General features: G+C 49.8%; 1 protein-coding gene across 2 annotated transcripts in view; it reads left to right on the forward strand.

The window, feature by feature from the left end:
- The window catches only part of LOC134022395 (inositol polyphosphate-5-phosphatase A), a 98,630-nt gene that overhangs the window by 49,890 nt on the left and 20,826 nt on the right, over positions 1-27,914 (forward strand). For both annotated transcript variants that reach the window (XM_062463879.1, XM_062463878.1), the window contains exons 6-9: positions 411-514; positions 6,149-6,201; positions 7,250-7,369; positions 14,881-14,965. In XM_062463879.1, coding sequence (XP_062319863.1) covers positions 411-514; positions 6,149-6,201; positions 7,250-7,369; positions 14,881-14,965 — 362 coding nt within the window. The remainder of the gene's footprint in view (positions 1-410; positions 515-6,148; positions 6,202-7,249; positions 7,370-14,880; positions 14,966-27,914) is intronic.

The following is a 27,914-nucleotide window of genomic DNA, read 5'->3' on the forward strand; positions in this document are numbered from 1 at the left end:
GCATGCTCACAGGAATGTTTGGATCCCATCATCCTCCTCCCGACTTAATCTGTTCCCACCGCAACAAACCCACAGAGAACTCCTTGAAGATATTTTCAGTCTGTAAATGGTCTTAAACGACTCAAACGAAAGGCTCTTTCTGTTACATCAAAGGCAGGCATAATTAACACAGTGGGATCCTAGAGACCTTTAATTGGCGTGGAGAATCTGTTGCTTCCTCACCCTGGCAGACTCCAGAATACTTCCAATGTTCCCCAGCAGGTGGAGCAGTTGTCTGAAGAAGGCCCGGGGACAGGACACACAGCACAACCCTGTCATTTCAGGCTCCTTACACTCTGACTCATGGTCCCTTAAAAGATGAGCTTTTGTGGCGGTGACACTCTGTCTCCCTTTGTTTCATTTTTTGTTAGCCAAGAAATTCAAGAAGGTGGTCGGGAAGGAGATCTACTCAGACACACTAGAGAGCACGGCCATGTTGGAGAAGGAGAAGTTCCCTCAGGACTACTTCCCTGAGGTGGGTCTGACTCTCTGACTGCTTCCTCTGTTTCGCCGCCTTACTTCCTGTTGATCAGGCAACTTCATAGTCCAGAGTGGTGTCTGCAATAAACCTGATTTGACATGGCAAACATGGGCCATTTAAAAGTTCAGTTGAGGTGTTCATGTTAACTGAAATGTGCCCATACAATTGTCAACTAGAGTTTCAGTATTATGGACTTTAGGGGATATTTGTGTTTACTAAAAATCTTTCTCTTTTTTGAACTTTATGAACTTTTTGAAATTAGATTTTATTTATTATTTGATTTCATCTCATCAGATTTGAACAGAACAGAACTTTGAAAACATTGTAGATTCTTCCATATACAACACACTGTATATTTATTTATCTTCTAGAATGTTTTGTGTTATTTGCAGAATGCTTTTAATCTTGAGTTTTGAGAAGTCCAGAAAAGCTCTTTTCAGTTTCATCTCTTTCATGTAACACCTCAGATTAGTCTCCCCTCCAGGATCACACGCCGGTGCTTCTGTACACTCAGTTCAACACGTTTTAGATCTTCTGTTTGAGCACAGGCCGCTGTGCTCTGTGGAGCGGTGCGTGCGTGTGCGTGCGTGCGTGTGTGTGTGCGTGTGTGTGTGTCTGGCTCCTCGTCGGGAGGGAGCAGTGAGCTCTGCTGATATAGTAATAAAGAGAGACAGCGCTGTGGTGTCATCCCCATACTCCCCGCTCATCTGTCAACCATGCTCCGACGGACACCTTCGCAAATATATGCAAAGGAGATGGATACGGCCCCCTCTCACAGACGGCTCCCAATTTCCGTCTTTTTCACACGCGCACCCTCACGCGCGCATGCACGGTCACGCGTGTGCAAACTCACTCCGTCTTGCGCTAGCTCTCATAGCACGCACACACACACACACACACACACACACGGGCGTACGTGTGCACTTCACACCCACTTTGGGTTGCCCGGTTTGCATGTCCTAGAGGATCTAATACCAATTACATCGATTAAAGGGGTGAAGTCATTTCAAACGATAGCTCCGAACTCTTGTTCTGCATTCAGGGGGACAAGACAGGAAAACAACAGCAAAGTTGTCACCTGAATGAGGGAGGGGTAGAGCGAGAGAGGGGGCAGATAGATGGGAAAAGTTTGGCCTGTGATTTATGCCTCTTTCCCGGCTGGGTTATGAATCTGGGATGATGCTCCTGAGAGCAGCACTCCAGATAATGTTAGCCCATTTAAAAAGAGCAGATTTGTGTAGTCTATCAGGCCCCGCTATTCCCCCACCCCCCCCCACACACACACACTTCTCACTGCCGGCCCCGTAGTGAGAAATTGGTTGTTATCATAGATCACAGATACTGCTCAAACCTCTTATGAAAGATGAATTAATTTCACTAATGCTTTAATGCAAAGCTCTCATGAGGGAGGCAGGCTGGCGATAACCCCTGCCTCGTCCCCTCTTCCTCCATGGTGATTTATGCCGTCTTTTAGTAGATGAAACCGCCTGGATTCTCCATCCATCTGCAGCCTTAAGGAATCCTATTAACAGGAGATCTGGGACAAGACGGACCGCCACACGGGCCGGACGGCTCTCTGGGCCCGTGTCGCCGGCTTGTAAAACTACGCTCAGAAGCACGGACTGAAGTTTGAGCAGCCTTTGTGCAAACAGTTCTATATTCAGCCAAATCAAAAGCTCGCCAGAATGTGGGGCATAGCTCCCCGTCACGGATCTTGGGTAACACAAGTGATTCTTAATTTGGAGTTAAGTAGTTAGGTCGGGAGGATGCCTTCTGTTGACGTTTGTAATCAAACAGATATTTAAGTCAGGTGGCTGAGCGGTTAGGGAATCGGGCTAGTAATCTGAAGGTTGCCAGTTTGATTCCCGGCCGTGTCAAATGACGTTGTGTCCTTGGGCAAGGCACTTCACCCTACTTGCCTCGGGGGAATGTCCCTGTACTTACTGTATGTCGCTCTGGATAAGACGTCTGCTAAATGACTAAATGTAAATTAGTCATTTAAAAAAATGTAAACACTTGAACGTGACAGCAGATGGTTTAGCAGGTTAGCGTGAGACTACCTGGCTTTCCCTGATTGGGCGTTACCTTCACAGTTGGCCATTAACAGCTTGTGACAATGCCAGGGCCGATGACATCATCATGGTCAGGGAGTGGATGTTTAGGGTTGAGTGGCAGGTCTGGTTAAAGAACAGCTACGCTAACTGACAAAATTCCTGGAATCTCTCGGACCGCAGTGCCGTTGAGCGTGTATGCACCGAGGTACTGTTCTGTCTGGTCGGCACTTGAAAATACATTTGATGGGCACACGTTAGTGCTATTGTGGTAATGATATGTTCAGGATCTGACCTGCCTGCTCATGCCTACCCCCTTCACACAGACAGACACGCACTCACACACACACACACACACACACACACACACAGACAAACGCGCGCACACACAGACACACACACGTACACACACTTGCTCTTCCTCTCTCGCTCCCTGTGTTAAAGCTCCTTGTTTCCCAGGAGGGCTAGACAGGAGCCTCCTGACCTTACGAGTTCTCCAGGTTGACTCAGTGGAAATGACAGTTCCTCCCTCTATGCAAAACCCCAGCCCTGCCTCCAGGCCCGACACTGTGAGTTATGGCTTTAAGTGGAGGGGAAGGGGGGGGCTGGCCGTCATTAATTGAAAAGCTGAATAAGAAAGGAACTGGACAAAATAGCGGCCACATTTCTTTTGAAAGGTCGACGTGATGGATTTGGCGGCCTGTCATTTCTCGTTGTTCCGTCAATCCTTTCAACCGGCCGTGAGCATTAATATATTTATTTTGTTTGGTGCAGTAATACATGCTTCCAAAAAACATTGCATCAGAAGGATTTGTCATTGCCTTATATAAATAAAGTATACGAGTGAGACCTTAATGTCCCCTTGCTATTGATTGTTTGCACGGAAGTGGAAAAAACGAAAGACAGGCTGTAGATCACCATCCATGCATGCTGGTGTTTGTGGTTTGGCACCATGGGTTTGCTCATAAAAGCATTGCTGGTGAACCTCCCATACCCTTTTAGTGCCCTCTGTGGTATGATTACATGGTGTTGTAACCTTGGTGCGGTTTTGATTCATATCCATTGTATTTCCAACCGGAGCGCTCAGAGCCAAGTCCAAGCAGTTAATGAGGTTGGAAAGTTTGGATGTTCAACTTGACCCAGTGTCCCTGTGCCTCTGTGTCTTTCATCTCTCTCTCTCACACACATACATACATATACACATACTGGTCAGTGAGCCCTATAAAGCCCCCCCCCCCCTCCCCCTCATAACAGACCCCCCCCCCCCCCCCCCCCCCCAGCCTGAGGGGGGATGATGGAATAAAGATAAATGCAGAGGGGGGTGGACTGCATGGGGCCAGATCAATCAGGGTTTGTGTGTATTACTTATTACTCACAGTGCATTTCTGTCACAGGCCCCCTGTAACCCTGTCCTGCACCCCTTCTGGTCCTGCACACCACCCCCCCCCCCCACCCCCCCACCTCAAAGCCCAGCGTTATTTATAGCTGGGGGTGGTCTCTGAGTTGAGGTATAGGAAAGGTCACTGGATAAAAACAGACAGGGAAGGGGGGTGCAGGTTTATGGGTGCTGGGGCTCCTACGTCTGACATTTGATGGAAGTGAAAACTTCCTATGGACACAAGTGGGCTGTTCATGGAGTGGCTTTCCTGTAATGGGGAATCTATTTGATGGCCCCCCTCCCCCCCCCCCCCCCCCTCTCTCCACTCGTCCTGTCCTGTCTCCGGATTGGTTGGCAGCCCTGGATACGGCTCGCTCCGCAACAGCCTGTTCATCACTGTCAGGGGACAAGCCGCCGTCCTGTGGAAGGTCAGCCGGTGTCACCCCCAGCCTTCTGACCTTTACTGCTCAAGCTCCCCCACCCCCCCTGGTCTGGCCCCCATCAGAACCCCCCCCCCCTCCCCCCCTGGTCTGGTCTGACCAGGGATCATGTTTGAGGGAGGGATCTGATAATGGTACCTTCTAAGCAGATTAAATTGAACTGGACAGCACCTGTGCCAACAGCACTGCTTCCAGTGTCAGCTGGTGTAGATGATAGTGTTGTTTTGGTCTTATCACTAATAGGCCTTCCAGGTCAATGTTTGTGATTGTATTGACCAGCTAGATGGAGGTCAAGGCCTGGATCATTGTGGATGATCTCTCATGTTCTCTTCTGTTGGAAAAGCAGAAGTTGTCTGGCTGGCTGTCATTATTGGTCAGTGGTGAATCAATGTAGGCGGTTTCATTAGAGTTCTGTAGGAATGAACAAACGTTAAAAAGTGCATGTGTGTGCTGTGACACTTACTCATACTTGTAACTGTGGCGCGTGTGTGTTTATGAGCAAGCATTGAGAGGACAGATCAGTCATACATGGAGAAGACGCGGCCGTTAGAGGAGTGATGGATTCTAATGCTGTGATGGTAGTTAATGGTTGTTTAAATGAAACCTCAGATTAAATCTCTCTCTGGCTGTGGTAGTACACCATGGATATGTCCCTATGGGGGGGAAGCTAACCCACGTCTCCACTAGCCTTTATCCTCCTCTTCCTCCTCTCTTCAATGATTCCCTTAAGTCATTACATTGGCATTATGTCAACACACACACATGCAGAAATTGACAAGCAGCACATTCGGTCTGAACCTTCCATGCCGCTGGAAGAGCATACTGTTTAACTACATTTACTGAATGTAAAGTGAACCAAAACATCTGCTAGCCACGTCAATATAAATGTGATTACTGAACAAATTTCCTTGAAACATATGCTGCGTTTTGTTGGATGTATTCCAATTTAACGTATTTTTATGCATAATATTTTGCACTCCGAACATTGTTAGAATTGTAATCGATAAAAAATTAGAATCGAATCCAACTACCTGGGACATACACACACACACACACTGAATTCAAAGTCTCAATGTTCGATAGTGCTGTGTAATTGGAGCCATACATTCCGCCAGGCGGTATGGATTAATTCAAGTATGCTAATGTAATTCAATTTGATACAGTTAATCTTGTACTAATGCAGATTGAAGGATGTGAGGCGCAATCAAATACCTCTCAGCCTTTAATTTGCATCTAAGTTTTTAAATAAAATTAGTCAATTTGTAATTATGTGACCTGGGCCGTAATTAGTTTATTCATCACCGTGGTTAACTCCCCATTAGGGGCCTCAGAGAAGCCCTTATTTATTTGTTTATTTCTGTATTCAAAATGAGAACGCTTGCAGCATCAATTTGTCTCCTCATTTAATAACAAGCTTCATGGTGAATCATGTGCTGCTGTGTGAGATCTCTGGACTTGTGATTGGATAATCCACTCAGACCGCAGCTCTGTGGACTGCCCCAGGACCAGGTGGCTGGAGAGCTCTGTGCCTGATGTGAAACCACCCACTGGGCTACCAGCTGGTCCAAGTAGCTTTCAGATGACATCAGATTGAATTTAGATTGAATGCTTCTTGATATTGAAATGTGATCCCAGGTAGTGATTGTCTTTACAGTTTTATGATGGTCCCATGACCTCTGTTGACTGATGGCGCAGTGGTGGTTAATACTCTGTATGTTCTTCCATGATAACCTGGAGTATGTGTCTCACTCTGCTGCAGTGCAAGTGGTCCAGAAAAGGCTTCATCAGGACTCGATGGGCCCTGGCTGACTGGTGAGCCCTCCATACCACAGCATAGTCAAACTACATTTCCCATGTTACCCTCACCCTGTTTCCCCCGTCACTCTAACTTTGACGAGCTACACTTTAATGGTCTGGCAGGATCTGTCACTTTGATTTTTACTCGCGATCCATATCGTTTCTCACTGGGGGCTCTGCTAATCCCTTGTCTTTGTAGACAGCCGAGAATCCTCTAGAGAGAAAGAGTCAGAGAGAGAGAGGGAAAGAGAAAGAGAGGTCTACCTTGACAGCATTCTACAGGACCAGGCAGGATTGGGTTAGGCATAATCACGTTAGTCAAGCAGTTGCATATGACATATGACAGAAAACATTACCTGCAATTGAACTTGTGGAGGATGAATACAAACCTTTGCTTTTGGTTTGAGTAGAGGAGGAGGGGAAGGATTGTAATCTAATAGAAGGATGACATGGGGACAAAGGGCTAAAAACGTAACACTCTAATAGAGGCTCAATGCTAGACAGGGAAAGAGTGAGAGAGAGGTGAGAGGGGGAGATACAATTATGGTTTGGGCAGTGGGGAGGTAGAGAGTCCTGACAAGATCAACAGGTAAATCACCTTCACTTTGTCCTTAGATACTGGGCTTTTAGAGGCATGTTGTTGGCTGTTGTCAACAAAGAGAGAGTTGGGTTCATCTCCTAGTTTGGTCTGGATATTCGACTTGTCCACAACCAACTGGGAACAGCCAGAGCCGTGGGCTTATCAGTCACAACAACCAATCGCTGCTCTGTTGGTAGATCTCTACCTGTCTGTGTGTTTTGATGTTAATCAGCAGAGGACACTAGAGGTCAGTTACTGTATATAGGCTTCCAATTTGAAACTATTCTCTTCCTCTTTCCTCCTTGTAAATGGATGTTGTAGTGGATCAACTTATTTGGTTTCGAATTTTGGATCAGCGTCACTGTACCAAAACAAGCCAACTGTAGGTCTGCTTGCTCATGCTCTCCCTCTCCTCCTCTCTTCCGTCCTCGCTCTGTCTCCCTCCTCTATCCCCCATCCCCCCTCTCTACGCCTCCTCCCCAGTGCCTTCGACCTGGTCAACATCCACCTGTTCCACGACGCGTCCAACCTGGTGGCGTGGGAGAAGAGCCCGTCTGTCTACTGTGGGACCAGACAGAAGGCTCTGGGCTACGTCCTGGACAGGTACCGCTCTGCCCTCCGCCTCCTCCTCCCATCCTCTCCTCCCCTCCATCCTCCTGTCCCCCTCCGCCAGACTGAACCACACCCGTTCTGCATATCTCCGCCCCTCCCTCCGTCCCACTTCCTTTGATCTGGTGGCTCGACTCTTTGGTTTCACCCTTGACTACATCACCGCTCCCTCTCGTCATCCGTCCCTCTCCCTCCTCCATTGACAGGGTGAGTTTTCAGCTTGGCACCTGTTTAATCAAGGCCATAAGCCATCTTTCTGACGCCACTCAGTCTCTATATTCCACACGAGGGTCTTCCTATCCTAGAAGGAAGGGATGAGACCTAAGCTTTCTATATATCAGAGGACTCATACCATGTAAGGCAAGATTGAGCTGGAGCCTTTGGCTATATGGGTACTTGTTTACTTTATACCCTAGAAGGCAGGAGATCTATATACTACAAATCTTCATTATTTGTCCTTCTACCAGCTTCACAAAGCTGGTAGAAGCTGATCTTGATACTATTAAATCCCTCTTATCATTTCTTTATTTGAGCATCCAAGTTCTCCCTCGGCTATCAATTCTTCTTCAATATAAGAAATCCTCATGACATCCATCCTTGGCATCCTTCCTCATGCTGTTCCTGACTCTCTCCTCTCCTCCCCCCACGCACCGTAGGGGCAACAGACTCACCCTGACCTTTATCCATCCTCTCCTTCATCCATCCTCTCCTCCATGCATCCTCTCCTTCCCTTCCCCTCCTCTTCATCCTTCCCATCCAGCCCCTGAGCACTCCCAGGCAGAGAATCCTTCACCCTTTATCCAGGCTCCCCCCCTAGTCAAACATGAGAGCCCCTTCTCAGGCCATGCTAATGTGATTTATGGGATATCCATTTTCAGTGGGGGGCAGAATGATGTAGTGTGCTAGGGCCACCCCTGCTCTCTACCTGGTCATGCAAACACAGAATAAAAGCCCCCAGCAACATGTGACCCCCTCCATTGAAACAGCATCAGAATGCACGGCGCCTCTTATCGCCTCCACTTTGAATAACTACATGCATATAAGGGTGGCATATATTATCAGGGCTCTGACACTCGTGAAATACGAGACGGCCGCTTTAGTGTTTCCTCAAAGATCATATTTTTCCCCTCCTTCATTCCGCGTTTGATGAAAGAATGGTCTGCCTTTAATGGACAGGGAAGTGGGAGTGTTTTAGGAATATGGCAGCTTTTACAATTTTTATGAAGCCATAATTTACCTGGATTTATGGGCAGCAATGACGTTTCTAAAGGACCCAGCTTGTTGCTTACATTGAAGGTTTTGACCGTATTTTTCTCCACTTTTGTCGTGCTATCGAAGTTGATTTATTTTTAAAAGTCACATCGTAAATAGCGCTAGCTAGATGGCACAGTGCTGGGGGTTGAGGGCGTTGAATGTTTTCCCCGCTGGGCTGAGGGGCAGTTTCCACGCTCCCACACTCCAAATCCCTCTTGTGTGTGTTGGGGAAGATGTCCTCCTTGCTGCTCATTCTTGGGTCTGTATCATTAGAACGCTGACAATGGCCAATGGATTTGCACTTCCCTTTTTTAGGTAGGTAAGGGGGGGGTGGGGTAGTTTCTGACTATAGAAGCAGGGGTGTTAAGGGGCGGGGTGGGGGTAGGTGGGGGGGTGTTAGAGGTAGGGATGCGGTGCATGTTCAGGCTGGTATGCCATGAGGAGAAGGGGAGGCATCGCGCCTCAACTGCTCACTTTGGGGAAACACTCAGACGCGGATCCGGACCGCTAGAGTGAGAAAAATGCTCGCCGAGACTCGGGTGGGGGGGGTTAGGGGTTGGATGTGTGTGTGTGTGTGGGGGGGGGGGGGGTTGGGGGAGGGGGGGGGGGGGGGTTGGGGGAGGGGGGGGGGGGTACTGGGCTACACAAAGGGTCCCCAGCCTCTGTAGGGGCAGTGAATAATGGGCTGGTCCTTTCACAGGGGCTGCTAACCTTTTGGCAGCCACCAGCGAACTCCATTCTCCTCCACCGATCAGGGAGGACAATGCAGCCAGGACCGGCTTTGAATGAAGCGCTACCACCAACAGTGTTCCCATTCAGACGCCGGGTTGGGAACCATCTTTTTGGCCATTGTCCTAACTCTGACTCCTACCCCCAGAAAGAGAGCAGGAAAAGGGAGAGGGGTGAATATCCATAGCCCAACCTCCCCCTTCCTTCCTTCTTTCTCTTTCTCTTCTCTCTCTCTCTCTCTCTCTCTCTCTCTCTCTCTCTCTCTCTCTCTCTATCTCTATCTCTCTCTATCTCTCTTTCTCCATCCCTCCCTCTCTCTTCCTCACTCGGTTTCTCTGAGCTCTAATCTCTCAGTGAGGGGAGGCCAGGTTGGACGTGGATGGTGGGGAGTTAGTGTTAGTGGTTGGTCTCCCCACAAGCTGGGATCCGAGGGCGCTGTTGGTTGGGTTGCAGGAGCCTGGTGGAGCAGCAGGCCTGCTGGGTGAGCTCCGCGACTGGGCCCTCCCATGTCCAGCAGCTTCTTATCTGAGGTCTGGGGCTTAGTAGTGCAGCTTACGGCCCATTGAGAACACATCTGATAAGCTCTCTTCCTCTGTGGCCCTTTTAACTGCTAAACGGTGTTTATCTCCAGGCGGCTACAAGGCCCCCCGGGGGAACAATGGTGAGAGGGAACAGCGTTTAGGCGGCCAGAGATCTCCATTGAGTCCCATCAAGAAAACAAGCAGTCCTTTAGCCTGGGCTAATGCGCGGGCCACTTCTGTGAGGGCGAGGGAGGAGGGTAGGGTTTTTGAAATGCAGCCCCGGCTTGTTTTTGTATACCTAGTCCTCTCTCTTTAATAGTGGACATATGAGCACCCACAGAGGAGACTTTATATACATTTACATTTAGTCATTTAGCAGACGCTCTTATCCAGAGCGACTTACAGTAAGTACAGGGACATTCTCCCCGAGGCAAGTAGGGTGAAGTGCCTTGCCCAAGGACACAACGTCATTTTGCACGGCCGGGAATCGAACCAACAACCTTCTGATTAATAGCCTGACTCCCTAACCGCTCAGCCATCTGACTCCCGTTGTATACCGCTTTTTCTGTTGATTTTTGCCTTGATCTTTAAGGATCATTGTTTCAGGATTATGTAAGGTGTTTGAAGAATTGTTTGAACTTTATGCTGTGATGTGATTTTGAAATATTCTGTCTTGAAGGATGATCTCTTTGAAGTCCTGAACTTATTATCGGCAGAGCTCCAGTCATGGTGAAAACCAGCTTGTGTGTGTGCAGTATAAAGGCAATGCTTAATTCATCTAGGTACAATTGATCTAAGAGAATTCCAAGAGTGGCGTTCTACTTTCAAACCTTCAGACCGAGAGGTTGATGGGAGTCCAGGCTGCCAAGAGGCATGTGAAATCATAGAATATGAAATCAACACACCTTTTCCGTCCCCCTCTCTTCCTAGAGGATCATCTTTTGTGTATTGGGGTTTGTTCCTTTTCCCTGGTCCATTCAAAGGGCCTGCTCTGGTTCAGGAGAGAACAGTTTCACATTACAACTGTGAAATCCTGGCATAAAGGAGGCTGTGTCGCCCCCTATTATTTTCACACAGATATAGTCCATTGTCACACAGCTGAAGTTAATTTGATCAACATTGGGGACATTTAACTGTTTTGTTCCCTGAAAAGGCTTGTTTCATGCTCATTTTCGGGGCATTGAAAAGCAATGATTGGCAGAAAAATAATGTTGCCGTTAACAATTCAGAGCAATTAGTTTCCCATGGGGAGGCACTGGGCCGAACTGGCCGCCACACAGCGATTCTTTGTCATTTTATGGACGGTCATCAGTCAACTGTCAGCTTGTCTCAAAGAGCTCTCCAATCTAAATGTTTCCCTTTAGGCTTTTCCCAGAACAACAGACTGAATGAGAGGCGAAAGACAAGCCAGTTTCCAGGCAATAGACATGTTCAGCTGGAAAAGGCCTGAAGGATAAGAGATCCTTTTGCGAAGCCGGGAGAAATTTGTGACGCAGGAAGAGTAAGAGTAACGCATGTGTGAATGCAATAAATACATAAGGAATCGTCGATCAACAATGCGGAATATTTGTTTTTAGTTTATTGCTTTTGAATGTATTTAAGCAGGCAAATGGGTTGACAGTGAGACTAAATAGCTTTGAACTCACAGCTGGTCTGCTTGGGTTAGCTGAAACACTCAACGAGACTGTAGTGTGCGAGGTGCAAGTTGTGTGTGTGTTTGGGAGGGGGTGGGGAAGGGGTGTTAGTGTGTGACTCTGTGAACTGCCTCCTCACCCTGGGAGGCCTGGGGCAGCAGGGGTTAATCCTCTCCACTCCCACTGGGCTCTCTGTCTGACTACAGATCTCTCTCTCTCTCTCTATCTTTCAGTCTCTATCTCTGTCTATATCGCTCTCTGTTCATCCCCAACCCTCTCCTGCACGGCCCTACCCCCCCCCCCCCCCCCTCTCTCTCTCTCTCTCTCTCTCTCTCTCTCTCTCTCTCTCAGTACACTTCTTAGTGCAGGCAGAGTGACAGATGTCGGTGTGACTGTTGTCAGTATCTTGTAAGGATATGGATAGTTTATACCTTGGTGAATCCCCAGGTGTAACCAGACTCGCTGTGAATAGATGCGTCTTCTTCTAGACCCTGTCATCTGAGCGGTTGAGACGGAACACTAGATCACCTTAAACCACACACCACTACACGGAGTGAACTTCCTGTCCCCGCTGGCTTGTTCGGGGGGCCCAGTCAACGGCGTCGTGGGTTTGACGTGGCCCGGTCGGGTTGGCTTGTCCTCTAACCTCTCAGTGACCGTGCCACCCCCCCAACCTGACTGGGCGGGGTGGGGTGGAAGAGGTGGGGAAGGAGGGGTGGTGGTCCTTAGGGGGTCACGGGTCACAGCGAGGGCCACCCCCATCCCATTCACCCAGACGTCAAGCAGCACATTCTTCACAATGTTAACATTCTCCCAAATCACTCACAATGGATGCGCTGCGAGAGATGAGCAGCATTGTGCTGTCGAGTCGTGCAGAGATGAATTTGACTGGCCAACTAATGGTAAGTCGTCCCGCGGTCTCCCAGTAACATGGACCCTAGTAAGACCCGCTATCACAGAGCATAATCCTGGAAGCTCGTCCATTATGACTCAGCCTAACTGTCAGTCATACTTAATCATGGGACTGGGGTTGTGTGCGTGCGCGTGTGTGTGTGTGTGTGTGTGTGTGTGCATGCACCCAAAGGACAGACAGACGGGCTGGAAGACTGACAGATAGATCGAAAGAAAGAGTTGCTATTTGCTCGTACGCGGGTACACATGTGTGCGTTCTTGCATGTGTGCGTTTTTTATGTGAGCAGGGAAGAGTGTGTGTGTGTGTGTGAGAGGAATGTGCTCCCAGTGCTTTGTGGCGAGGCTGTAGGGGGCCTGGGAGCAGAGTTAGGGGCCGTCTTATAAATTAGCGGCTGACCCCCGTCTTTGTGTGGCCCCAGGAAGGCCTGATTCACGCCCCCCCCCCCCCCTCTCAGTGAGAACGGCCCCTAAGAAGAGAGTCTTTCAGGGGTGTCACCGCGCGATGAATTGGCTGGGGGGAAGCATGTTTATAGACTGTGTAAAGGAGTGCGTCTTTGTGGGGGAATGTCGCTGACACTGTTACAGTTTGCCTGAATGAACTGTGATGACGCGCCTAATGGGGCCCCAGCTGGGGGGGGCTAGCAGGGGGGCACCTAGGACCCCCCACCTCTGTCCCATTCACGCCCAGTCCACTGTGGCTAATGTGGCGATTCTTCGGGCCCCCCACAAAGGCCAAGCAAAAGTCAACTTTCACACCAGCGGGTCACCACGAGTGCTTTAGGAAATGATCGTGTAAACAGAGTGTTACCTTCTGACCTGCGGCTGATACCTTAGACCCGCAGACAAAACGGCCCGGGCCCACGTATTAGACATGGCTATTAGCGGGATAAAGCTGTGGGCTCTATCCCCTTAGGGGGAGAGACATACACACACACACACACAGACAGACTCTCTCTCCCTCTCTTCCTCTCTCTCCCACACCACACTGAGGAGCGAGGCATGGTCCTACCCAATGCTGTCTTTTCCTTCTCGCTCTTGCTTTCCACTTCTCCTCTCCTCCCACGCTCTCCCCCCTGTCCTCCCTCCATCTTCTCTCATTAGACTCTCTCTCTCCTCTCTTCTTCACCCTGCTTCCTCCTCTCCCCGCGGCTCAAGTGCCTCCCGTGGGAATGCCCTCATCTTTACCTCACCCCCGAGATCAACGAAACAACATGTCTTAAAGATATTGCTTCCATCCGAGATATTGAAACAACATTTAGGGCAAGACAAAACATTGATTTGGATAACATTTAACGTTTTAAATAATTGTTGCTCATACTTTTCAGCCATAGATGCATAATGTACATTATCTTCATTGGCACACAAAGTCCAGCATACATTCTTTTGCCAACACATATATTGGATTTTTTCATTTTATTTTTTAATTCACTTATTTTCATCCATTTCCTAATTTCGAATACCATCTCTTCTTATGTCCAGTCCTTCAGCCCCTTTTAAGTGGGGAAGGTCATTTATGACATCATCAGTGCTGAGTGTATTAGTGTACTAAACCTCCTATCGCTTGAAGCACTTGGCTGAGAGACAGGTGCATGTCCCCTCACACAACAAGCACCTTTCCCAGCCTCATGTGCCCCTCTTTACCCCCCCTACCTCCCCCAGAGAGAGCCACTGTGTGTGTGCTTTTACGACTGAGGACTAGGAAAAGGACCCACCACGGAGAGAGAGAGAGAGAGAGAGAGAGAGAGAGAGAGAGCGGGTGGTTGGTTGGGGAAGAGTGAGACTCTTTTTACTGCCTCATAAATATATTGTTATCAGTGGCTGGGGGAGTCGAGGCCAGAGATTTATCCTCCCCGATTAGCACAGCAAGCATCCTGAATCATTAATTACGCACGGAGCAGGTCTACCTTCCTTTTAATTTCTTATCTCTCGTCTTGTAGAGGGGCCTCTTCTAAGTAAATGATTAGGTATGAGAGTTAATTATACCTCGCTTAAGGTGCGTTTGAACCTCTCTTGGATGCCGCTGCTCCCACGAGGCTGGTCTGGATCTGGAAACATTCCATGACACGTCGAGCTGGACTCCATGAATCCTCACCCACAGGCTCTGCTGCTTTGCTAAATCTCTACTACATGTATAAAGTAGTGCATGTTTCTCTTTTGTGATAATTTTTTTTTTTAAAGCTGTGCTAGTAGAAAAAAAATAATTCCTAAAGCCCATTATAGAACAGAGCATATGGTATATTATACTAGTAGACATACAGTATCTAGTAGTTAGTGCTCTTATCTACTGGATTGAATGAGTCACTCCCTCGTACAGGTGTGAGTACCACCAGGTGGTGCTGTGCACTTCAGAAATTACATGAGGCCCTAAGGCCACCACCACGCCACCACCAATCAGATAAGTCACCAGCACTCCACTGAGATCAACCTAATAACATGTGGTCCCATTGTTTTACAGGATCACTGACCAGCGGTATGAGAAGCTACCATATTTTGTCTTTGGGGACTTCAACTTCAGGTTGGATTCGAAGCAGGTTATTGAGGTAAGAATTGTGTGAGTGTGAGTGTGCGTGCAAGTGTTTGGTGGGTCATGTATGTCTGTGTGTGCATGCTGTGAGAGTTCATGAGTGGGCGCTCGTGTGTGTGTGTGTGTGTTTGACTCTGTGCGGTTAAATTAGCTTGAGGAAGAAAAGCGGCCCTCCAGAATTATGGCTCATTATTTGCTCCTCTGTGGCCAGCCCAGCTGTGTTTGCCGAGCAGCCCTCCAAGTGCATTGTTATGTTACGGTGCCGTTCCCTCTCTATCACTCCCTTCCTCCTTCCCCTCTCTCTCCCTCCTCCTCCCCTTCTCTTGGTGCAAATGAGGCCACAGTGTCCCAGTGTAGTGCAGTCATTCAGCATTCCTCATCATGAGATAGGGGGCTAGGACAACAAGCCATAAAGACCTGACGCCACGCACACACCACGGCGGGCCCTGTGGGGACCGAGGACAAGACGGAAGGAGAGGGAGAGGGTGGACTCTCCCTGCCAGACACAATAGCCCCTCAAATCACCAACCCTGCTCAAGGTGTCGGCATTGTCGGTTTGGGAGCCGAAGCTCTTTGAAAGGCGGAGGAAGAGGAGGAGGAGTGCGGGAGGTCTTTGTAAAAAGGAGCGTCTTGCTCAAGCGGTTCAGGAAAGACCTCGTCCTGTGAGGTGAGGGGAGAGGGGGCCTCGTGATGTGGAACGCAGTTCAGCCATCCAGCCACTAGAGGGGCCACTGAGGGTCACACGCGCTCGTTCAACCCAAACCGTAATCGTCGGCAGATAGTTGGGGGGTCATAAGTTGGTGCGCCCTCATTCAAGCCGCATGCGGGTTTGGCTCAATGATTGCTGTGCGTGACCATAAGATGTTTGTTTTTGCACTGTGCCTATCATTCGCATTGATTGACGGAATTCTATCATCTCCCACGGTACATTGGATTTCACTGGGATAATTGGGTCACATTAGCGCTGATCATGTGAGAAATATATGAGCTGCTTTTGGAGATAATAAGCCCACCGTAGGAGTGGGACGAGCAGATGCTGCAGAACACTGGGACCATTGAGAGGGAAGGGTCGGGATCCGACCATCCTCCCCCCCAAACCTGGCTCCCTTTCATGATGATATTTGATGACTAGGATGTAGTTAACCGTTAGCGCGACTGTGATGAAATCACAACATGCCATGTCGCGGACATTAGAGGGTGACAGATTCCACTTACAAAGTCATGTGAATGTCACCGTAGAACGTCCCTGTGTGTGTGTGTGTGTGTGTGTGTGTGTGTCTCCCCCTCTCTCCAGTTCTCTGTGCTAGGTGAGTGTTGGCGGCTGTCTCGGTCTCTCACACTCTGTACAAATGCTGGCCCAAGGGTCGTGACCTTTTTTTCCGGGGACATGCGAGGCTTGCACCGGTGTGTGTCCATCTCAGAAACACCCTTCCCTTTCTCATGCATCTCCACACACACACACACACCCCTCTTTCGCTCACGCACACACATTCACGCACACACAGAGACAGACCCCTCTGTGTCACACACACACACTCACAGCCACAAACCCCTCTCTCTCACACACACACACACACAGATACAAACCCCTCTCTCATGCATGCGCGCACACACACAGGTCCCATCCTCCAGTTATTCTGACAGATGTTTCTGATTGATCTCCCCTGCTTGAAGGGGTGGTTCCGGCACACAGGGGGCCTCTTTACACTGAAGAGACACTCAGGAAGTCAGAGCCGTGGGCCATGAAGGACCCCCTGGCACTTGCGCGCACACACACACACACACAGAGTCCCATCTCCTTCCCCCTGCCTCCTCCAGAAGGGTCCTCATAGCTGCTAAGCGTTTAACGGGGACTCAAGACACAAACGCGGGAGGCTGATGTCATCCGGCCGAGGTGCTCGTTAAAGAGCCAGCGCTGGCTCGTATACTGTAAAGCAGTCGGACTCGGGTCCCCAGAAGGCTGATTTAATGGTGGCTTGGACGTGGTCGCGGAGGAAGCTGTGATGTCACCGGTAAACAAATGGGTGCGGGGTCCGCTCAGATCTAACTCACAGCCTCAGAGCTGTGTCAACCCTTTAATGACAATTAATGTCAGCAGGACAATTAGTGCACCTCCAGGAGGGTACTTTACTGTAGATGGGCCACTAGTGTATCGATCTGGCATGCTTATCTGGAGCTTAATTCAGACAGTCAGACACATGTTCTCTCTCTCTCTCTCTCTCTCTCTCTCTCTCTCTCTCTCTCTCTCTCTCTCTCTCTCTCTCTCTCTCTCTCTCTCTCTCTCTCTTCCCCTCCCTCCCTCTCCATCTCTCTCCATCTCTCTCTCCATCCCTCTGTCTCCATCTCTCTCTCACGCACCTCTTATCCTTTTCAGGGTGCTTGTACATACTGGTTGGCAATAAGGAATTAGAGGATACTTTTGTCAGTGCCTGCCCACACCTCTTTATAGCGTGATCCCGTCTGTGTCTATACTAGGCACACAATCACACTGGACAGCTTATGTCACTTCCTTTTACCCAGCATGGCGAATGGGTGTGGAGGAAGTTGTGAGTGTGTGTATGTGTCTGGTGGTCTTCTGCCCCCTATATGGGAGGGGGGGGGGGGGTGGACATTGTCCCAGGGTTGGACACAGGTGGCAGATTCCTGGCATGCTTGTGCAGCAGGATCAGTAACCAGAGGCTGTGGCCGGCCTCTCCGTCCCCCCCCCTCCGTCCCCCAGGCCCGGTCCCCCCATTAATTGTGTCCGACAGAGGGAATTGGCTTCAATTGACCCCCATTCAGCGGCCCTTTGACTGGGGGACAAAGGACACAGCCACGTGGAGACTAATGCTGGAGCTGAGCTGCTTGGAGGTCCCCCACCACCACTGTCCCTCTCTCTCCCCCCCTCACCCTGCATCTTTCTCAGGACCCAACACCCAGGGCAGGGAGAGGGGCACAGAGAGGGTTAGGGCTCTGTGAGACCCGGTTATGGAGATATTCAGGTGTCTGGATGGGGGGGGGGGGGGGGGGGGGGTTTGGTGGAGCTGTAAGGGTAATAGTGGGTGAAGAAGGTGGTTTGATGGTGGGGTTTGCCCGGTCGGAGACGTTTGGAAACCTGAACAGCCTATTGAAACGTTTTTCTCTGCCTTACAATCCGATGTCTTGACACGTCTGTCGGATTGACGTTGTGTTGAGCCCGCTTGGCCCCCTGACCACTTCACCCAGTTTCCGAGCTTCACCACAAAAGAGACGTAGGCCTACAGTAAATACCAGATTGCATGATGGGCCTTCGTTTTAGTGCAGCCCTGTGTGTCCACAGTTTACCACAGAGGACAGTCTGGAGCCAAATGACCCCCTGTGGGGCAGGACATCCTGGCTGGGATGGGATTTGAAGAAGAGGTGCATGATGGTCTGCCATGTTGGGGGCCCCAGAGGGCTGGCGCTGGCTGTAAATCAGCATGCTCAGTGACGGCCGCGCGGCTCCGTGCCTGGACTCCAGTATATTTAAAATCCCTCCTAATTAAACTTAATAGAATGTAAATTTAATATCTGCAGAAATGGTGTAGCCCCTGGCCGAGCTGATCCAATCCTGCGATTGATAGGGGCCAGCTGGAAGGTTAATTGCTGACTTGATCTACTGTCCCCGTGACACAGCTTGTGCCTGTTTTAATTGGAAGTGATCTGAACACTACATGGAGCCAGATTTCATTACGGTAGCTGCCGGCTAATGCTAACGCTCGGCCTTTTGAACGGGGGAGCCAGGCCTCAGTAGCGCCCCCTGTCTGTGTGAGGTGGGACGGTGGGGGCTGGCCAAGGCATCAATCTTCCTCCCTTTGTCCCTGGCCCCTTTCTCTCCCTTGAGCAGCATGAAATTAAAGGTGGGGCCGTTGGCTCGAGCCACACCAAATGAATGCTGTAAAATGCTCATTAATGACAAGTGGGGGTAATAAATATTACATTTTTCATGCTTTGAAGTACAGTGCAGCTCACAGTCCGTGCCTGTCAAAAGTGTCAGTGTAGTGGGTGTGTGTGTGTGTGTATAATGTGTGTATTAGCAAGGCATTGTAGTCAATGTGTACTTATACAGTACAATATTTCTGTGTAGTGTTCCCTAATTGTGAGTGTGTGTGTCCACAGGATGCACACTATTGTTCAAGTAGGCTAGACAGGGATTAGATGTTGTTCCTAGCCATTGTCCTGGCTCGTGAAACTTGTGCTGGCTAAATATTTTTTGCCTCTTTTCCCTTTTCATCCAGGCTTTGATGAGCATGTGTGGGTCTGGCTTGCTATAAATCAAAAGCCAGCCAGTGTAATTAAGTGTACACTACATTAGTCAGGCTAATTAATTTTGGGGGCCATCCATCCATTAGCCAGTGGGCTAGCACTGATTGGGCCTCTGTTCTGTGGGACCTGCCGACACCAGGGACTGTGACCCTCCTTGGCTGCTGTCCGTTCCCCAGACACACACACACGCGTATACACACATACACATTTCTTAATTCCCCAATTCCCATATCAGGAGAATCTCCATAATTCGATAAAAGAAAATCGCCGTCAGGACCTAGACATTGAGATATAAACCCTAATGATACCTCAGAGTAAAATCCAAGGTTACATATCTATTAGTGCATCTCTTATGGCCACAATGAAGTAGTCCAAAGAGAGTGATTTAATATAGCTAATCCACCTTATCTTGTGTGTATGGCACGGTCTCACAGGAGGGTCTTGGTGTATTTGCTGGCCTGTTTAATCACTTGATACCAGTGTAGCTCCAGATGAAGATGTTCCCCGGTACAATACAGTATCATTATGTGAAAAGAGGAGTCTAATTGGACACAATAAGGCCCCATTATACCAGAGATAACCCGTCTAGATAGAAGGAGATTATACCCACTGAACAAAAGACACTGTTCTCTCTTCCTCTGTTTGCTTGCCATACTAATGAATACAGAGAGAGGGTGGGGGGGGGGGGTTGGAGGGGCAAGTTCAGTGATGAGGGTGGAACGCAAGCGATGTCGCTTTGATCGGAGTGCCGTCCCCGTAATTAAAAAGGCGCCCCGAGTAGAGGGGACAAGCAGGGGCTTCTGTTAGTCTCGCTCATTAACAACCGCTCGTTTGAGGACGGCTGCAGCGCTGCAGACCCATTGTGCTGCAGGCTGGAGCGACCGGCAGCTGGACGCGCCACGCCAGCGGTAGATGGTGTGACCGGGGGGTGAGGGCAGCGCCTGGCACCGGTAGCCCCCGCTTGCCCCCTCCACCCCCACTCCCACACTGAGATTGTGGTGCCCCGGTCTCTGAGGCTGGACAGGGTTTCAGCCCTGATGACCCCTTGCATCCTCGCTCCTCATTGGCTGTGGCTGGTTGGAGTGGACACTTTTACTGGCCACACCTCTGGTCACTGAGGGGAGTGTCCTTCACTCACCTTTCAAGGCTCACTCACTCGACATGTCTCTCTTGCTGGCTTGCTCGCTCGCTCACTCACTCACTCACTCACTGTCACGCCTTCACACATTCTCTCCCAATCTCTTTCTCTTGATCTCCCCCTAACTCCCTCTCTTTCTTTGAAAGCAGGCTTTATTTTTCCTCCTCTCCTCAGCCTTTCTTCCGTCTTCCTCTCCTTTCTCTCGACGGACTCCCAGCATTCCACAGCTCTGATCGCTGGTCTTTAACGGCTCAGGGAAGGCTTTTCACACACCACAAAAAGTAGGAGCCAAAACAGGAGCAAGCAGTTTTGTCTGGAGGAAGGGAGCTTTGGTGTTTAACTAGGTCAGGAAGTGGATTATACAGGGGGTGTTTGCTAACAGAAAAGAGTAGAGAGACAGGTAGACAAGAAACAGGCAGACAGGCAGGCAGGCAGGCAGGCAGACATTATGAGTTGAGTTGCTGCCAGCATGACGTTGTGTTCCGGGATATCAGGCTGTCAGTGTGTACATGGGTGTAGACCAGACAAGCGTTAGCGTGTCTGAGGAGATGAAAGTGCTTCTGTGATAACAGCTTTACACAGTAGACAAGGTCCCACATATTTGCTTTGAAAACAATATAGTTAAGTTATGGCTATGCCCACTGATTCAGTACAATCCCAAATTTGATTTACGGACTCGTTTTATCTGTCTGTTAACTTTGAATAACTGCGGCGGGTAGCAACAAGGTCCTTACGACCTCTTCAAATAATTCCGTCCTGATCTTAACTGTTTATCTCCAGCAGTTCATTATATGGAGGGCCGTCCCCGGCTCTCACCTCCACCTCTGTCACAGTGCAGCTTGGCCTTGCCTTTGAAATGGCTCAGAGGAACAACAAACCGCTTACAGTGGCTATTTTGATTTAGTCCAAACGAAATGTGGCATAAACTGTGGAGGATAAGGCTGTCTTTGTGCCTGGCGCATAGTGGCCTGCTTGTATGATGTCAGTCTATTTTTGACTAATGCAGTCCGCTGCCGTTTGCGGGGGAGAAAACAACAATAATCGTTTTTTCTTGCCATGGATTGTGACCAGGGTGCCAAGCAGGGTCCCAGGACGGTGCGTGTTGTCTCAGGGTTATGTAATGGAGACGCGCACACACACACACACACACACACACACACACTCACCATGTCGTTTCTACTCTGCCGTAGAGTTTACATGAGGTAGTCAACATGTGGCCTGCCTCAACCCCTTGTCAGACAGTAATTGCATTCTGTATTAGATCAACATGTCATGTTAGATCCAGTTCCTAGAGGTCACATTTCAAGAGAAATTACATTGTTAAATCAATCTTATTATAGCACACATATCAAGCATACATGTTTATGAGAGACTGGAGGGAAAAAACGGACCAATGTCACTTTTTATGTAAGCCAGCATATATTAAGCGTATAATAAGAATAGAAAGAAGGCATGAATACAAAGCTGATGAGATGTCATGATTCAAAGAGCAGCTCATTGAGTTGTTTGTCAGCTAGCGTCGGTCCCAGGGAGGTGGCCCACAGAAGAGCTCTTTGTCACCCAGCTGTAAAGCCAGCCTTGGCACCCTGGGCCTTTAAACAACTCTGGCCAGCAGAATTAAGAGTCACTCTGCTCCATTCACAGCCCAGCACAAATATCCCCATCATATTTAAGAGGCCCATTAAGTGGCACATTGAGAATTCATGGGGCTCCCCCACAATTCCTTCCTGGGTGATTTATCTGTGACGGCCATATTGCTCCACTCTTTCAGAGAGAGGGGGGTGTGCGGGCTCCTCTTTTTGTCTTAAAGGAGGCCCAAAACAATGCGTTTCAGGCCCATTCCTCCGACAAGGCCCTCCTTTCAGGGGGCTGAGAGGGCCGGGGCCGGCCTAACATCTGTTTGTGTCCCCATCCAGGCGGGACCCCAGCACAGCGCGCCTCGGCGGCCCCCTTCTCCTCGCCCCGGGGGTCTTTGTTCCCGATTTCATGCTATCAGAGGGGCAGCATGTTTTCCTGCGCCTAGCTGTCAGGGGCATAAAGGGCCCGCTGCGGGGTCACACCGAGAGGGATGGGCATGAAAAATTGGTAAAATGTATCACAAAGCCCACCCACAAGACGGTTGCCTAGCGCGTCGTGGCGGGGCTGTAGCCCTCCACCTACCTCTCTCTGGCCCTTTCCACCACCACCTCCCTTCCTTGGCTGAATTGCTCCCTCCCTCCCTCCGTCCTATTATAGCCCCGATGGACAAGTGCATCATTTAGATGAAATGGTGCAAACAAATTAAAGGGTGGCGCTCTCCAAATGCATCATTGTTCTTTGTCTCCGGGGGAGGGCTTTGTACCGGGGTCCTGGGTCCTCTCATCGCACTGTACGCTGGGAGGGGATATAGGCAGCCGTCGGCCTGCATGAGGAAGGCATCAAGAGATTGTGAGAGCCTCCTTTGTTTTTCAGAGCAAGATAACTCTGTAGGAGCCGTGTACTAAGAGACTTATCTGACGTTTCTGGGATTCTTCAGGTCCTTACCCTTATTACTTACATATGGGAATTATTGCATTCATTTATTGATTCCTATCTGGACTGGATACACATGATCCTTTTTGGGGGGGGGGGTTCCAGTAGCGGCCCAGAAATCTGAACCTTAAACATATTCATGGGCCTTCCAGGCTTCAGAGACCGTCAGTCATAGGGAAGCTAGATCATAACCTCTCAATCCGACGGGGACTATTAGAGTTCCAGAGACCAGACCCAGTGACAGCCCTGGCCTGGCCTGACCTCTCCACAGAGAACTGGATCAGAGCTTCATTCGTTGTTCAGCTGTGATCAGTATTGATCACCACGGTAATGAACTCCACCATCTCTTCTCTTTTATTGGGCCAACACTAATCACTAAGCACTGGTCCTGATTCCTGATTGGGTTTTCGATATCCTCCTAATTGACCCAGCCGACAACAACCCTAACCCCCCTCCACACGGTCGTGTGCACACACACGCACACACACTCCTGCCTGTTTCTTTCAATTGATTGCCAGCTAAAACCAGTCGAATTTATTGTGATTTAGCAGTTTGCCTGGAGGCCCTTAAGTGATCAAAGCCGGTATTCATCTGCTATCCATAGCAGTCTGTCTCCTTTTGATTGTTAAAGTGTGCTAATGAATGTTCTACAATCGTGGCTTTATGATTTGATTCCTCTTTAGTTATCATTAAACAGGATTTATTTGCCTTTAGCTGTGGCGTGAAAACAGCATTCATGGTGGAAACATGGATGCCTGTTGCTAACATTCTCTAAGCTGCTGTTCGGAACACAAAACGGCATCTAACCACATTCAAATGAAGCACAATCTCAATAATGGAGGTTGCGCCAGTGAAAAGCAAGGGTTTGAGTGCATTGGCCTTTAAGAGGAGCTTTGGGGAAACTGGTGCGTTAAACAGCCTTGCAGACATCTGCCGCAGTTGGTTACAAACTGCTGACTTATAGTGGCAGGGGAGGTTTTGAGATTAAATCTCTCATTAGGTTCTCTTTGTACAGGTGGCAGTAATGTGTCAAGAGTTTGGCCTGAGACAATGGCCTCTCTTACCCTGCCTAATACGCTGAGGAGTGGCTGCCTTCGTTTTACTGCTGCTACTTTCTACACACACTCACACGTGCAAACACACACACACACAAACACAATGAAGCATCTGGTGGCCTTTTCCTGTTAAGAACTCTCTATTTAGCTATTGTGTTTCTAGTATGTGTGTGTGTTTCTTTTCAATTTGTGAGTCTTAACCTGTGTGAAAGCTGTATTGTAAGCAGTTTTTCAAGATCATTTGTTTGTGTCTAAGTTTGGGATACCTTGAGTATTTAGACCAATGGTATGGTGACTGCGTATCTGCATTATTTGTGTGTGTGTGAAATTAAGGGAAGGTGGGGGGGGGGGGGGGGGGGGGGGGGTTTATCCAGCATTCGTGAGCCCAGATCTGGGTGTGTGTGTGGAACCCCCAGTAGTGGGAGGTCAGGGGGGTCAAAGTGATGAATTTTTATGGGCCTGTTCCCTGTGTTTCAGCCCTGTCCCTTTCTCTGCGCGCTGCACTGCCTCTCAAAGACAACCAAGCAGGGCAATTTGTCCTGCGGGGCCCTAGAGAATGGGCAAGCAGAGGAGTTAAATACCAGGGGGGATGAACACACACACACATACTCACACAGACACACACACACACATTCACCCCTCCATCCTGTTGTCCTGGATGATTTGTGGCCTGTCCATTATCCTCTTGGAGAGGACAAATGCGTGCAGGACAAATGCAAGGTAGCACAGGGCCAGGAATGGCAGGCCTCCCAAAGCGGCCCATTGTTTTAGAGAAGTTTCCCAGATGTTATAATGCCCAAGATAAATAGTGTCATTACCTCCATTTACCTCCAGCCCTCGTTTCACGGTGGGCGTGGCCAGCTTGGAGACCCCCTACATCGAGTCCCGCCATCCAGCCAGCTCCAGCTCTCACATTCTGTGGCGAGTGTGTGTGTGTGTGTGTGTGTGTGTGTGTACACGTCTGTGTGTGTGTGTGTGTGGTGGGGAGTAAGCACAGACGAGGCAGCAAGGGGTCAACCCTCTGATTTGTGACCAGGGAGCACCCTCAGGCTAACCCCCTCTGGGAGTCTGGGTCTCCGTGGCTAAGCTAACGCTAGCATCTCAGCACTACACTCAATCCCAAGAAGAAGAATCCTTTTATCCATCTCACATTTTGTGGAACACACACACGTGCAGGGAGTGGCAGAACACACACTGGCCGAACACACACACTAGGGCATCCGCCTCTGCGTTTGACCCATCCTGGTGTCCTTCCTCCCAGGGCAGACAGGAGCAATGGGCAGCCACATCCGCTCCGCCCAGGGGCCAAGTCCTTGCGCACACCCATATCCTGGCCAGGGACATACAGTCCTGCAATCTGGGGCTGGTTTCTTTGCGGAGAAAGCCCTTGTGAGCACAGGGGGTAGCCCACCTGAACACCGACAAGCCCCAAGACGGTAATTGAATCCAGGACCTTCTTACTGGACACCCCCATGCTACCACTGCTCCCGCTTGATATGTGTACTGTACGCGTCACGCACATGCTAAATCCTAGTAGTGACTAACTCTTGCCATGGCATTGATGAATCCACAGTGTTTAGTGGGATTAATTAGCAAGCATGAGAGTGTGTGGAACTTCCTGGCTGGACTCCAGAAAGCTGGGGGGGGGGCTGATTTACAGGCCAGCTGTGTAATGGCTACAGGGGAAGACAGCTAAATTTGTTTTCCCCCACTTTGGACACCCCCTTTGCCCAAGGGGGCAGAAGTCTCAATCATGCATGCGAGGCAGGGCTTGATGAAGGGAGGAGGGAGGAAGGGTGGTGACAGGAGAGAGGAGAGGGAAGCGCTAAGCGCCGCGCTCAACCTGCCAGCCGCGTTGGCACCTCGTGGGGATGGCTGGCAGCCCTCCTCAGGACGGCGAGAAAATAATGGCAGGCCGTGACAATGCCAGCGCCCCGGGTGTCACAAAGGGTAGCTCCGTCCCCTGTCTGGTAATGGAGAAAGAATACTCCACTAAGAGTCCTGTCTTCTTACTGCTCTCTCTTATTCTCTCTCCCTCACTCCCTCTCTCTTCTCTCCCTTCACTCCCCTTGTACCTAACTCTCTCTCTCTTTCTGCCTCTTTCTCGCTCCCTTCCCTTAACCTCTCTATTCCTCCTCTCACTGCCTTTTCTTTCTGCTACCTTCCTTTTTATGTGTGTCCCTCTGTCTCTCCCTCCCCTTCCACCTAGAGATCGAGATTTAATCGCTGATCTCTAAAGGCACTCAGCGAGTTATTATATGGGGCAGAATGATTGTATCGTGAACGCTGGGCTGGGAATTGATCAGCAGGGACTCGCTGTAAGAGGGTTGAGGGATGGGAGTAGGGGCCCTCTGCCTGGCCCACGTGGGCAAAACCAACCCACAGGACAGCTGGCACTCTCTTTTGGAGATTCTGATGCTGCACACTGTACCTAAAGGGAGGGATGCTCTGATCGACCACATGGCGTTTGTGTTGGGGTTAAGTGCCGGTTGTGTGGGACAATGTTGTGTTTGGGTTAGGATCAGGATCTCTCCCATCTGTTTTTAAGACAGGATCAGTTCCAGAGAAGGAAGGGACACTGTGTGTGTGTGTGTGTGTGTGTGTGTGTGTGTGTGTGTGTGTGTGTGTGTGTGTGTGTGTGTGTGTGTGTGTGTGTGTGTGTGTGTGTGTGTGTGTGTGTGTGTGTGTGTGTGTGTGTGTGTGTGTGTGTGTGTGTGTGTGTGTGTGTGTGTGTGTGTGTGTGTGTGGTGGGGGGGGGGGGGGTGGTGAAGTGGGACAGATTAGTTTAACCTCTCTTCCAAAAGAGAGCAGCTGGAATAGTGAGGTCCTTTCAGATGTAGCTTCCTTCTCCGACAGTCATGAGATTACTCTATTCAAGCTCTAACCGTCTCCCAAGATGCATCACCACAACCTATCGTGTGTGTGTCCCATCCCAGACTCCTGCACACAGCACTGTTAACTCAACCTGTGACCCATAATGCAAAGCGCCAGTGGGAACAGTGTTTGGACTAACTGGTAGCAGAGCGTGTCAGCAGTGAACACGTCCAAGACGTACGCTGCACAAACTCGTTTTCTCAAACTTTTCACTCCTGATTTCCATCTCGCTCTCTCTCTCTCGCTCTCTCTAGCTGTTTCTCTATCCCTCTCTTTATCCCTCTTTCTCCCTATCACTCAATGAGAGCATGTTCCGGCTTAATGTGTTTAGGCGCGGGCGGTTTGATGGGACACTTAAAGAGGAAGCTTTGTTCCAAGCCCCCCCTCCCCCTTCCCCCTCCACTCTCCACCCTCCCAACACTCACGTTGCCCCAGCTCGCCATTACCACATGCGTGACCCACAAGCCCAGGAGGGGCTGGCTGAACTCGTGGTCCACATCCTGCCTCTCCTCACTAGGCGAACACCTGGGCTTCCCTGGCAGAGGGACAGCCTCTCCCCATTGACCTAAGGCCCTTAAACAGAGGCATGGGCTTCTCATTTGTCCCTGCTCTTCGTTAGAGAGAGAGGTAGAGCGAGGGAGCGGGGGACGAGCGCAGGAGGGGAGCCAGCGAGGGGTGAGATGGGAGGGAGGGAGGGAGGTTGTTTTTAGCTGAGGCATCCCAGGACGACAGGAGAGCGTCCGTGATCAATGGCGTGCAATCAGCCGCCTCAGACTGCTGAGACACGCTGATCAGTCATAGTCAATGAACACATGAATGAATCAATCTGTCATATGTCAGGGTTCTTCTGCCAGCGAGCTTCTTCTCCACCACTGTGGTCAGACCTGTATGCCGTGTAGAAGTACACAGTGGACCCATCTACTGCACCCACCGAGTTCTATTCGGGTCGTTTTCATTGTAACTTTATTTCCGACACACGGTATGTTTCAGTCGCCCCACGGCAGGCTGAGGACGGTGGTCTTTTCCCCACGCGTCTGTCCAAACTGACTTGACGTGTCTCTAGTCATTGATGTTTGTCTGTGTTGGACTTGAGGTTCAGTCGGAGGGCAGTTGGCACAAGGTGT

This window comes from Osmerus eperlanus, chromosome 6 (assembly GCF_963692335.1).
Source record: "Osmerus eperlanus chromosome 6, fOsmEpe2.1, whole genome shotgun sequence".
In the NCBI taxonomy this organism is placed as follows: domain Eukaryota; kingdom Metazoa; phylum Chordata; class Actinopteri; order Osmeriformes; family Osmeridae; genus Osmerus; species Osmerus eperlanus.